Source organism: Buceros rhinoceros, unplaced genomic scaffold (genome assembly GCF_000710305.1).
Source record: "Buceros rhinoceros silvestris isolate BGI_N320 unplaced genomic scaffold, ASM71030v1 scaffold14684, whole genome shotgun sequence".
NCBI lineage: Eukaryota > Metazoa > Chordata > Aves > Bucerotiformes > Bucerotidae > Buceros > Buceros rhinoceros.
This window is the reverse complement of record NW_010406594.1, coordinates 42,661-55,549: the sequence shown is the minus strand read 5'-3', so window position 1 is coordinate 55,549 and position 12,889 is coordinate 42,661. Positions and strand designations below refer to the sequence as shown.

At 38.7% G+C, this 12,889-nt stretch overlaps 1 protein-coding gene across 1 annotated transcript in view; it reads left to right on the top strand.

The window, feature by feature from the left end:
- The window catches only part of RBP1 (retinol binding protein 1, cellular), a 15,901-nt gene continuing 3,012 nt past the window's right edge, over nucleotides 1-12,889 (top strand). The window contains exons 1-3 of the mRNA XM_010134175.1: nucleotides 1-124; nucleotides 702-880; nucleotides 12,256-12,357. Of these exons, the coding sequence (XP_010132477.1) occupies nucleotides 52-124; nucleotides 702-880; nucleotides 12,256-12,357 (354 nt within the window). The 5' untranslated portion in view covers nucleotides 1-51. The remainder of the gene's footprint in view (nucleotides 125-701; nucleotides 881-12,255; nucleotides 12,358-12,889) is intronic.

Here is a 12,889-nt window from a genome sequence, read left to right as displayed (position 1 = left end):
AATCAGCACCCTGTCCTGAGACATTGGATTTGACAGTTACCTGAAGGAGGGATGCCTGCAGATTTCAATGGCTACTGGAAAATGGTCAGCAATGACAATTTTGAGGAGTATCTGAAAGCACTGGGTAAGGTTCCCTTCCTGTATTAGTTTTGATATGAATCTGTTTTCTCTTGTACAGTCATAAATTGTTTTTGATAAGTATTTTTTCAGGAATGGACTTTAAGAATTGCCTTTTGCAAAATTGTTTTGTCTTAAGCAGCCTCTACTTTTTACCATCTCGAAGCTTACATTAACAGAGATTAAACTGCATAGCTCAAAGAGGTTAGTGGCAGATTTCAAACTTAAAAATAACCATTATTTGGAAGACTCAAATTGTTATGTGTAATAGAGACAATCATGTACTTAGTGCAATTTTGTGTGGGGGATTTTGCTGTAAAGTGCCAGTATTTCTATTGCAATAGTGAAGGCCTTATTCACTGTCAAATACAGATGGTATTTTTTTAGGGTTCCATGTAATCAGAAAATCAAAACGAGCTTATTTAAGTTAAAAGAATTAGGTTATGGACTTTTTCCTGATGAGAAAGCTGGCCTGAAAGGTCCAGACATTTATTTATCTATGTTTGTTTCAATTCTGCCAAGAGCTACAAGCTTCTTTTTGTGGTAGACTTTTCTGGATTAAAATAATTCTTTTTCTTTTTCAGATGTAAATGTTGCTGTAAGAAAAATAGCAAACTTGCTAAAACCTGACAAAGAAATCCTTCAGAATGGGGATCATATGATCATTAAAACACTAAGCACTTTTAGAAACTACATCATGGAATTTGATGTAGGGAAGGAGTTTGAGGAGGATTTAGCTGGGGTGGATGATCGCAAATGCATGGTAAGAATTAGAACTGTAACAATGGACAAAAAAATAATGAATAATCTGAGGCCTTTCACAGACCGCATCTGTTAACTGTTTTGTGTGGCTATTCTTAAAATTATTTCTGTACTTCTCAGTCTGCCAGGGTGTGCACAGAGTTTTTTACCATGCCTTTCCATTAAATGAATGCTAATTTTAATCAGGGGCACAAACCAATTTTATCAGTGAGTGAATAGTAACTTCAGTGAATCATTACTTGGTTGTGCCGGGATATTTGCTGGTGAAAAACACATTAAGATTCAGACTTTCAGAATCTCTTCACTGACTGATGTTTCAGCGTAAAGGACATCCACTGATTGCAGGTCAGGCACTATTCCCCACGTGTAAGAATGGGCAAGTGCTTGGAAAGTGCAGCTTTTCTTTCTTGTTCCTGTGCTCCTTCCTTCCTGGGTCTATTTACTAGAGCAGACTGTTAATTAGCTTACTGGAACAAACCTTACTGCAATCAATAAGCAAACACTGAGGACTCTGCCTTATGAGCTCTTTTTGCTTGCCAGAGAGACAATATTTTCTAACTTATGACTGATCAATACCAATTAAGAGGGGGGAAAACCTGAGAATACCAAGTTCTTTCCTGTCAGTTTGAAAGCATGATACCTGGCAGGATTCTACAGTGGAGAAGTTGATAAGCAAAAGCAAATTATCTCATGAGGGACTGTAGAGGAGAAGTCACATAGAAGAGAATTAATAGGTTTCCATTTTTAGTGCCATTTAAACCTGATACTATTCTCGAGTTCTAGGATATGCCAATTTGCTTTTGCTGTGGTGATGGCAGGAAAGGGAAAGATTATGGAGTTCAAGAAAAAAAGAATGGCTAGCTAGAGAGTGCCTCAACTACTCCTCCTGTACTGCTCATTACAGAGGGCAGAATACAAAGTTCAGAGAGAAGCAATGTATGTTTGGGTATAGGAAAGTCCCCCAGTGTCATAAGACATTTTTGACTGCTGGAGGCTCCTAATTAGGCCTGTGAGGTCCACATCCACTGCACAGATGTGAGCCCAAAGAAAGACTTAAGTTGCTGAATTACTGACCAAGATGGCAATGTTCAAAACATTTCCTCAAGCACTAAAAACATCTGAAGTCCTCAGTGTATGAGTCGGTGAAGTGTTGGTTTGTGTGTGTACAGACCTGTCTCCGTCTAAGCATTTCCTGTACTTAAATACCATCAAAATCCTCCAAAGGAGGACTAAACCATCCTCTACATGGTGGAAAGGAGGAGTTGTGCTCTGAGGCTGTCTAGCATATACCTGCAGGAAGTTCATACAAAAATTTGTCAGTCAACCTCTGTGGTGAAAAACTATATCCAGGAGGCATGGAAATGTGGCCCTTGCCTTGCTTTTGAAATGCTGAACAGATTTAACACAACTCTTAATTTCCTGACAAAAAACCTAAATATTTCAATATGCGTAACAGGCCAAAATTCTCTACCCTATTTTACTAAATTTGAGTGATGGGGAAGGATTCAAAATGTTGAACCAGGAAGAAGAAATTAGGGAAGGATGATTCTGCAACAGTTATTTGATTGGAGTGGAACCTGGTCCTCCGTGCTTCCAAGGGTTGCTTAAACATTTTACCTATGGTCTGTTTAGTGCAAAAGGCTGACTCAGCCTTGGAAGCAGAAGGTACCAGTGTGTTTTCTTTTCCAAAAAAAAACCCCACAAGGGGTCATCACTAACTGTGACTGTTTGGTGTACCTAATTTATTCTTAACAAAACAAAACTTTCAGAAATGCCCCTTCATGGCCTCAACAACAGGTGCCAGCTGCAGCTGTGCAGTTAAAGTCACTGATCACTGGTTCCCTATCTGCCTTGTAGCAATGTCTCACTTTATAGTTAATTTTTCCCATTTTCTTTTTACCATGAGACCTCAGTTTTCTCAAAGGCAGAACAGGACCAGAAGCTGTCTTTCTGAAGGCACTTCAGCCCAGATCTGATACCCATAATGTCAGGCAAAACTTGCAGTTGTTAAGCAACAAAATAATGCCAATGGTCCAGAAAGAGTCTTGTGAGAGAAGGGCCATGGAGGGTCATAAGAGATACTGGACCGCTCCCTGAGTGGTGTTATGAAGAAAACCACCATAAAAGCAAAGGTTAATATCATTCTTAGTGCTTCATTTTCTCATCTATGGCTTGTGAAACTGCATGCCATAAATGGCTTAATCATTAATAGTCAACCTGTGTAACAGGAGAGATTGTGAATCAATTATTGGCATTTATATTATAGACTGAGCAGACCACTGAGCAAGTTTTATCCAAGTAGCTCAATGTACGAGAAGTACAAAGTAACATGGATAAGACAAATTACACATTAAACATTAAGCTGTACAGCAGAGCAATCAGCAGGAGAGCAGCAAAAATAACCTTAGGAGTAATTCATCCAGTAGGTATAGTATATTTTCTCTTTTGATGAAGAATAAATCATCTAACTAGAGTTAACACATCAGTAAAATAATATTAGCACGGTGAACAGGTTAGATCTTGTGTATAATTCACTGAAATTGAGTTCATCTTTCAGTTGTAAAACACACCTTTGAGTCAGTCAGGGTAGAGTGTAACTATGGTAATTCCAAATTGATACTGTCTGTGAGTACAGGCTAAAAGGTTTTGCTGATAGTTATTGTAGAAGTCAAAGGTTTGAGATACCCCGTGATGGCATAGGCCCTCTCCATCATTTCAGTTAGGATTGTTCCATTTTTATAGTTGGTCACTCCTGGAAGCCTCTCTGAACTTTCTGGGAGTTAATTGAGCTGGATAAACCTTAGCAGTTTAACAGTTGCTTTCTTGTATGCAACATGGTTTTAGGTGATTCTGTTCTCATAAGGGCTATAGGTAACAGCAGTCAGTGACAGCAGGTCCTTTAAGATTTTTGTTTCTGCTGGGAAGTGAAAATTTCCTACTTTGAAATCTGGAGAAACTCAAAATCCCTGCTAGTTCAGTTACAGACAAAATGTCTCTGTTCTGTAAAACCGAAGATTAGGACAGTTGACCATACAGACGTGTGTCAAAGCTAAGAGTTTCTCTATTTGTTCAGCAATTCCATGAAAGATGTGTTTCTGCAGGTTTAATCGTACGTAATGTTTAGGCTTGCTAAGTTTTGAACTACAAAGGTAAAATGAAAGTTTATGTATTCAGGAGCATCTTTTATTTTTTGCAGATTTTACAAGGTGCACGTTAGATGGTGTAGAAGGAAGTTCAGAACTTTAATATTGTATTTAATTATTTCTTATATGATGTGAAGTTTGAGTCAGACCACGTGACAGAGTTTCTACTACTTTGAAGAGCTTACCTGTAGTTTATTTGGGAACATAGAGTGTACAAAGGCAGAAACTTAAATGGGTATCTGTGGCTTTGGTATTTCCTAAACTGAGTATTTGATCCCACTGTCTTTGTTCTCACTGACTCTTCAGTCTCATCATGAAATTTCCTCAATTTTAAAGATAAATTTTGCGGTCTCTAATTGTGATTAATTTAGTGAGCAGGTATTGCGCTAAGTATAAAACCTTGTTTCATGCACATAAACTTTACTGTGGAGAAAAATTTACTGTGCACAAGAGGCAAGACCTTACTGAAACAACGATTAATTGAAAACCATCTTCGAAAGTATGTCTCACTCATCACCAGATAAATTTGCCTCCCTTTTTCACCATCAGTAATAAACAGTGAGGCTGAGGAAACATCTGCAAGGTGAAATATGTACCAGTAAACAGAAGAACGGGGCAGAATCTGACACTAAGCAGAAAAATTAGCCTTATCTGCCTTCACAGTGTGTGTGCTTAGCACATCAGTCAAAAGTTTATAAAAATTAACTGAAAAAACGTAAAGGCTGAAGTTTCATGTTCTAAGTCTTTGCTCCCAAGTGAGACTAGGATAGCTCAGATGTAAAAATTACTTCCCTAAAGTTTTTACTCTTCTAGTCATTTTGCTGCTGAAGTCCAAGAAGGATTTTGCTTTATAATTTTTCTCTGCTGTTCAAGCATTTGAATGAGACTGAATGGCTTTAGCTCACACTATCCAGAATGAATCTATCTTCTGACAGAGGCTAAAGGCAAATGATCCATTTAAAAAATCAAGGAAGATTCTATGTTCTAAATAAAGAAGAGCAAAGTTTCTTGGATTACTAAAAGCAGAGTTAGTTGCATTAGACTTTAATATTTGGCGAAGTATGTGAAGGATGCTTCAGTAATTCAGAGCCTTGTGCTCTTTGGCACGGTAATTTTGTTGTTAATTTGAAGCAGGAAAGGAAATGGCAGTGACTGGGGAGTGGTAAACAGATAGAACTGCAAGAATTTGAAACTGAAGGTGGGAAATTGTACATATTAACCATTTAGATAACCAAAACAGATACCAGCAGAGTATAACCGTGGGTAAGTTACTGCATGGCTGTTTAGCGTTCTGTTATTGGAAGTAATATCACTTCTAGTCACAGGTAGGACTTGCTGGGGTGGGGTGAGGGGGGCTTGGGAGGTGTACCATTCACTCATCGAATCTATCATACATCTTACTGTGTGAACTATCTTCCTGAAAATATACAGTCATTTAATGTCAAAGATAGCCACATAAGGATTGTTCGTAGGCACCTGACCAAGGCTGCTGTCACACGAAGCAGTGCTGGTTACATGTGCCCTATCCCAGTGACAGGAGAGAATTTGTTTGATTATGGTTTGGTTTTAAATAACAAACATGCCTAGTGGAAAACTGATTCCTCTCTAGTTTTTTTAACAGGGCAAATAGAATGAATTTTAGTTGTTCTGGACATAATTTGATTTATACTGCTGCAAGGTCTGAATAAAGTCCTGTTATAAAATCACATGGTTCAGTTAAGTAAACTGTTTGGGCAGGATTCCTCTGTTCCACAAACAGAGTTCGCAGCTGTTAACCTAGTTTAAAGTCGGTATTGGAATGAAGACTTTGCTGCCAGAAAAACAACCAACATTCCAATACTTGGAATTTTTAGCAGGGATCCCCCACAGGGTGAGAGGACCCAAAATAAATTGTGCCTGTCTACTAAGATGCAAGATCAGCAATATGTCTTTACTTGGTTCCTCTCATGCAGCTCTTTTACCTCTTCAAATGCTGTACTTTTCTTTTTGGCTTGTAAGTATTTTTTCATTGTTGCTGGCAGATGTTTTTATGTCATTGTTTTTTCTCAAATCTAGTGCCCTCTCTCTCTGCAGTACTTAAAATCCCCAGCTCCTCACTGGAGTAATCTCTCACTTTTGGGGGGGTAATTTGAAGGAGATAGTCTTCATGTTGTTTTCTCTTGATACTTCTGACCTTTTCCAAACTGCTGTCCACAAGTGAGGGAGAACAGTTCTCCAGTCAACCCCTCTGAGGCTCCAGAGAACAGAGGTCCACTCTCAGATCTGTCTTTGGCTCTCTAAAACTGATTCATTCAGTGCCTGCACCTCAATAAAGAGGAGCTAATTCCTCTTTCTGCCTTGTTTCACACCGTTTGCTCTTCTGGCATTACTGCTTATTGCCTGTAAGTGATATGCTCAGCAAATTTGCATGGTGATATCAAATGAGATTTCTAGAATCTTTTGCCATATGATTTAAGGTATCATTAACTTCAAATTTTGCAGTACTGGGTTCACATCTAAAACCCAAGACTGATGAGGAGCTGTGAGCTGGTTATTCACAACACCGCTGCTAATGTACTGAAGCTTTGTAGAGGAGGTGGTTCTGGATGGGCTTAGCATTTCTGTCTGTTGTGAGTCCTAAACAACTCAGAGTTCTGAATGCAGAAAGTGCAATCAGAAGGCATCAGCTGAAAAGCTGAGAACCAGATTTAGCAAATCCGATTTTGAATGACAAACCATTAGTGTTATGTACAATTGTATCTTGCTAAAGCTACACAGAGGATAAATCAATTATACACATTGATTTAAACAGTAAGTGTCTTACAGTCAATTCTGATTCTTGCACAAACTGAATTGGATGTGTTGTTTTGTAGGTTTTTTCCTACCTTCGGATATACACAAGTCTTCCTGGTTTTGTGTTATTTGTATACAAGTTTATTTCAGTAAGAAAAAAGCCACTATTTCTAAGAAATGAAATGTTATGCACTGTCCAAAATACTGATTCTGCTTCTCCTCCCACATGTTGTCACCTGCATAGCCTGGAGCTGTGGCACGTTTACTTTCCTACTCCCTGGAACATGTCTCTAGTCATTGCTTTCCTTCATTGCTCTTACAAGCAAGGATTCAAAATAAGGAATTTGAGCATTTAAGATCTGATTCTGTCTGACAGCAGCTTACCCTTTAATCTCTGATTTGTCAATCCAATCCTAAGCCCCTTTGCTAGCAAAGGAGATGCTGACAGTCATAGAAGCAAAATACTGCTTCTGAAGTGTCTCATCTTTGGACTACAGTGAACTTCAGTGATTTTATCAGTCAGGTGCCGAATGCCCACATTATAACCAGCTTATCTTTCAGCAACAGTCTGAGCAAGTTTGTAATGGCGTGGATGTGTTTTGGAGTCCTGTAGCTGTAGATATCCATTATGAGACATCACATCTGCCAGCCCCACGAGCAGCTGAGAAACGAGTTGTATTGGACTACCAGGCATTTCCCGTGACTTCACTTTGGGAGCGCTAGTGCTGCATGGCTAAAACCAGGAATGGTGAAAAAGAAGGTTAGATTTAGAAGTGCTGCTACATGGTTGAACTGTTGAACATAGTTGGTAAGGGAAGGAGAGGTTGGTATAGGCTTTGTCATTTGACCTTGCTGCAGGATGGCTAAATGTGTATAGCCTTTGTCTAGCAACAGTATCTTGAGATAAAATCCATCAATCAGACCATTAATTTTTATGTTGTGTTTGTTGTTTTCAGTCGTTTATCATTCTGTCATGTCACTGACCTGCCAGATGCAGATTTGGTAAGAGGAAAGGAGAGGTGACAGACCTTGAACGTGGTTGTAGCCCTTCTGCGAGCAGTGTGCTGCATGCCTCCTACACAGAAGGTCATAGGTGCTGACTCCAACATTACAGGATGCCCCTTCATAGTTACATTTTGTTTGTGATACCAACATTAGTTCGTTCCATCAGCACTTCATGAGATGGAAATTTCCCCTGCAGTCTCCTTGTCAGGGGTTTTTATATCACTTGGATGCTTAGTACAGATGGAAATGTTTTATCTCACCTAAACTACTTTCCATTGTTTAATCCTCCTTAAATCAAAATTACAGTTGTAAAATGACTAATTCTCATAAGCAGAGAATTACTGGATTGAGATGGAGCACGGAGTGTGTTGTCTGGCTTTAGAGCATTGTAGTAATTTGCTGCACCGTAATATAGAGACAATGCTCTGAAGAGCATAAGAAGAAAAATAGAACTGGTACTGCTGTGTTTGCCCTGCAGATGGGAAATCAATAACTTATTTTTGATGAAAGGTGGTAGCTGCACTTCATATTTGTAAATGCAATGTGTCAAAACTATGTAGCATTAACAAAAAATGTTTATGAGCTACTTTAAAAAAAATGTTATTTTCTTTCATCCACCTGTAACATATATTATGTGTCTTCAGCTGCAGAGCAGGTGACGCAAGCAAGCACACTAGGATAGCCAATGTGGAATGAGACACGCTGAGTAGAACCAGTGTCAAGCATCTCTGCACTTAGACCTCACTGGGAAATGCAAAGTTCTCTGACAAAATAGTTTAACAACTCTTCCAGTGAATTACACAAGTCGGTACCTCTGGCTGTGGGTCAATGTGACTTGCCACTAGAAGGTGGAAGTAATAGCTATTGTAATTCTGCGAGACTTCACTATTGGTGCAGCTACTAGAGAAAATGCAAATACATAGTCTTTTAATAGATTTGTTTTTACTAAATATTTCCTTTAATCTATCTTCTCATGATTGAAAACAGCAATAATTATAATTTCTTCTAGCTTTAGTATTCAGAAAGATGGTGTTGCTATGAACATATATTTAAATCTTCATAGCACAGAGATTAAATCACCAACAGAAGTATGTGAATTGCCAAGTAATAAAAGGAAAATATCGAAGGACATGAAAAAGTCTAAGATTACAGAAATCATTTAACCTAAGAAGTATTTGTCTTCGGTTTAATCATGATGAGGTAGTAAGCAAGCAAAACTTAAGCTTGCTTTTGACAAACTAGGTTATGTACTACCTAGCTGGAAGGAATAAATGAAGTCTTACATTTATCCTACAAATAGTACAAGACACTCAAAGGCAGGAGCCTTCAGTTTTAGAGAAATACTACATTTTCATCTAGCTGCTTCTGTTACCATCCAGAAACTGCAGCTTTCCAGTGTCCTCAGAGTTTGTCTCTTTCTCCTCCTCTTGCTTGTAGAGGAAGATGAAGATAAGCAATGTCTGCCCATGGATGCTGCGCTCACCAAGCCCTGGCAAAGATTTTCAGTCATTCCAGATGGGAGATGGTAGCTCAGTCTCTGAAATCAGGCAAACTTTTGGTAGTGATGTCATCAAAATGGTGGCTAACAAGGTTAATTAATCAAAGCCTACTTTTCTAAGAGAAGTTGCTTTACACAAGAGGTAGAGTATTTCTCTATCTTGATAGTAAGTGTGTACTGGGAGAGGAAAACAGCAGCAACCAGAGGTTCATAACAGAACTGCCTTACTAGTTATTCACATGCTTGACTCCTAATTATACAATGGCAACATCCTGATCAAGACTTTTAAAATAAATCTTGCTCTTGCATACACTGAAAGAGATTATATTTACCAATGCTTGTCCTACAGTGTTATTTTTTAAACATCGTATTGTTCTGTTCTGGCTCAAATATTTGGGAATGGTGTAAGGCAAGCATTGCTGTATCCTTGCTTGTTGGTAAAAGGGGGACTGTTAGCAACAGCCAGTGCGTATTGAACAGTCATGGCAACTCCAGCCGCAGCTAATACTCGGTGTGTGTCTCAATGGAGGTATTTGAATCTGAGTTAAAAGTTTGTTTTCTGTATTAGTTGTGTCTTTTATTATGTGAGACATTACAGTTTGACCTAAAGAATGAAAAGATGAAATTGCTACTGATTAATCTTACTGTCATAAAGTGACTGTTCCTGCTAGTGAAGAGGAGGACATTACGTTCTCCTGCAGTATTTTTTGTCCTTCATAGCAAAAGAGCCACATACAAAACTCAAAGTGTATGGTTTACTCATAGCCCGTGAGTATTTATATTTCTCAAAGGGAAGGCAGAGGATGATAACCAAGAATACTAGCTGATAAAACAGCTTGGTTAACAGTCTGTGGTATTATAGTCTTTATGGTTATTACCAAATTGCCAAACGCAGTATCTAACCTTCACTGGAAAAACAAAAAAGCCAAAGAAAAGTGTGCTATTTTCTTAGATGGAACAATTTCAGTCACCCTTGGAGGCTGAAAAAGTTAGTATGTCCTTGCAGTGCTGAAAATATTTCTCAATTACCCCCAAGAGTTCTAAGCTAGTGAATGTTATCACGACTAAGAACTTCCACACCTGACTTTGAACATTAGTAGTACCGGTAAAGTTGAATCTTACTTTATCAGGATATATTGCCTTTGGATTCATATATAAACCCACAAAATGTAAATATCAAGCTAGTCTAATGATTAAACTCAATGAGTAAAAATAAGTGTGGTTACAGAGCAAAGCAGCGTTGACAAGTGCTTTGTTCCGCAGTATCCCTCACATCTACAAGTCATTAGTAAAAATAATGTTCACTTTCTGATATATTCATTTCTTAGAATAATCAGAAATTCTCAGATATGTTAATTTACAAACTAAACATTTTTTACTTTGACTAGTAGTATTTGTTGTATCTCCAACTGGATGTCTACAGATGCAAAACAGATATGGAAGAGGATTTACACTATGATCACATTAACTCCAGCTTTACCCAGATGTGGAGTTCCTGCCTGCATTAGCATCTTATTCATTAAAAGGATATAGCCCTTTTAAAATGTGACCTACTACTTGGTTTAAATATGTCATTTTACAAGAGTCAGTAGGAGAATCTGTGAATGGATTTTTCAAATCAGAGAGATTTTTAGGAAGGACACATGAGTTTGTCTTTCGGAGACCCCATATGGTGCCAAAAGACTATATGGGATCAGTGGCAATGCCCTGCCTATGATTATCTGTCTTTCTAGTGATTCATTTTTCATGCTTGTTTAGTCTAAAGCTTCCCAGGGGTGGAGGCTGCTGGCTGTACTCATTTAAAGATAGCGGCTATCATGGTTGTCATTTAAGAATTAATTGTTTGTGACATACACAAATTAAATAGAGCTGTGTAGTTCTTGAATGCCGAACTGGTTTTGGTTCCCAGGATAACAAATGTAGGCTGATTTTTCTTCGAAGCCACTGAGGATGGATGCAGTAAGCTTTCCTGTAATGCTAGATGAGAATTTGTGTTCTCTCCATATCTGGCTACTTACACAGGCAGTGGCTGAAGGCTTTTACAAGGTAGACAGTAATTCCATCTTTAGTCCTCAGATTCATTTCAAACAACCTTGTTTAAAAGCTGTCTGCTAATACTGATGTTGAACTATCCTCATGGAGCACAAATTGTCACTGCTCATCCCCTTTTCAACTACTTTACAAAGTATTGCTTGTCTTTATGTTGGAGAGATATGAAAGGTAAATTGTCAGAAGGACTAACCAGAGTAACAGGCTGTAGGATGCACCCTCATACACTTAAGTGGTGCTATTAATTCAGTTCTACTGAACTACTCACAGGACTGTAGAATCCTGCAGCACCATGCTCTTACTCTGCCAGTCGTGGCTCAGGTAGTTCTTCAGCTACAGTTACACAAAGCAGGACGCAAACCTGCTCTTACTCTGCCAGTCGTGGCTCAGGTAGTTCTTCAGCTACAGTTACACAAAGCAGGACGCAAACCACTCTGCTCGGTAACAGAAGGCAGATTAAGACATGGGGAATAAACAGTGCAGGATAGAACAGCCTTGTTCATCCATAGCTGCCAGTAGGTGGGTACTTCTTTCAGGTAGAGCAGCTGGGGAATCCTTATGCTGGAAAAAACCACACTGAATCTCAAGTTTTCGGCTCCTTCTGCAAATACTGTGTTAGGCTGCACATCTCTTCTGCTGCTGTATTTGTCAGCAGGGAGAGGAGTGCACTTCTTATTATAATATTTTTTTATCGCATTTAAACAGCTCTATCTCATCCTTCCAGGTTTTGACAGGCAGTTGGGCAGCATCTTTGTATTTAAGCTCATTTCTTTTGTAATTATCCCCAGTGTCACAACACTCTAGAATTATTCTTTTTATGAGATCCATCTATCTTATATTAGAAGTTTTGCCTCAAGGAAACTAATCATAATATCACTGCAGTAACACTGAACACGTCTATTTTGTTAGACCACCGTATCTTGGGATGGAGATAAGCTTCTCTGTGTACAGAATGGAGAAAAAGAAGGTCGTGGTTGGACCCAGTGGATTGAAGGAGATGAAATGCACCTGGTAAGATCATGTAACAGGTTTTAAATGGCACTGTTAAAATAGTTAGATGTAACGCAGCAGGCTGCGTCCTGTGTTATCTTGGCTTACTTTGATGCAATTACGTATTGGTGCAGCATTTGACTTGTTTCTAGAGCAACGATTTCATTTGGAGCCATTATGCTTTTATGTCCCTCACAAAGACTGCCTGCTTTCAAAGCAGTTCTCGTTCTGCGTTAACTGTCCAGACAGACCAGTTGGAAATGTTTACACGGAGGAAGACATTTAACAGAACGTCCTTCATGCAGTCTGTGAAATACACAGTATGGGAGCTGGTGAAATTATGCATCCACCAATAAGCTGTGAGTGGAAAATACACTATTGTTCTCTTAAAATAATTACAGGCCAGGCAGCTTTATAGCTTAGAGAACTAAAACAGCAATTATGTTTTCGAAATGTCATGGTCTTTCAGATCATCATTTTTGTCTAAGTTAACAGTACCTGAATGAAGATGCCAATTCTTTTGTCACAAAGCTCTTTATAGCATCCTCACCCC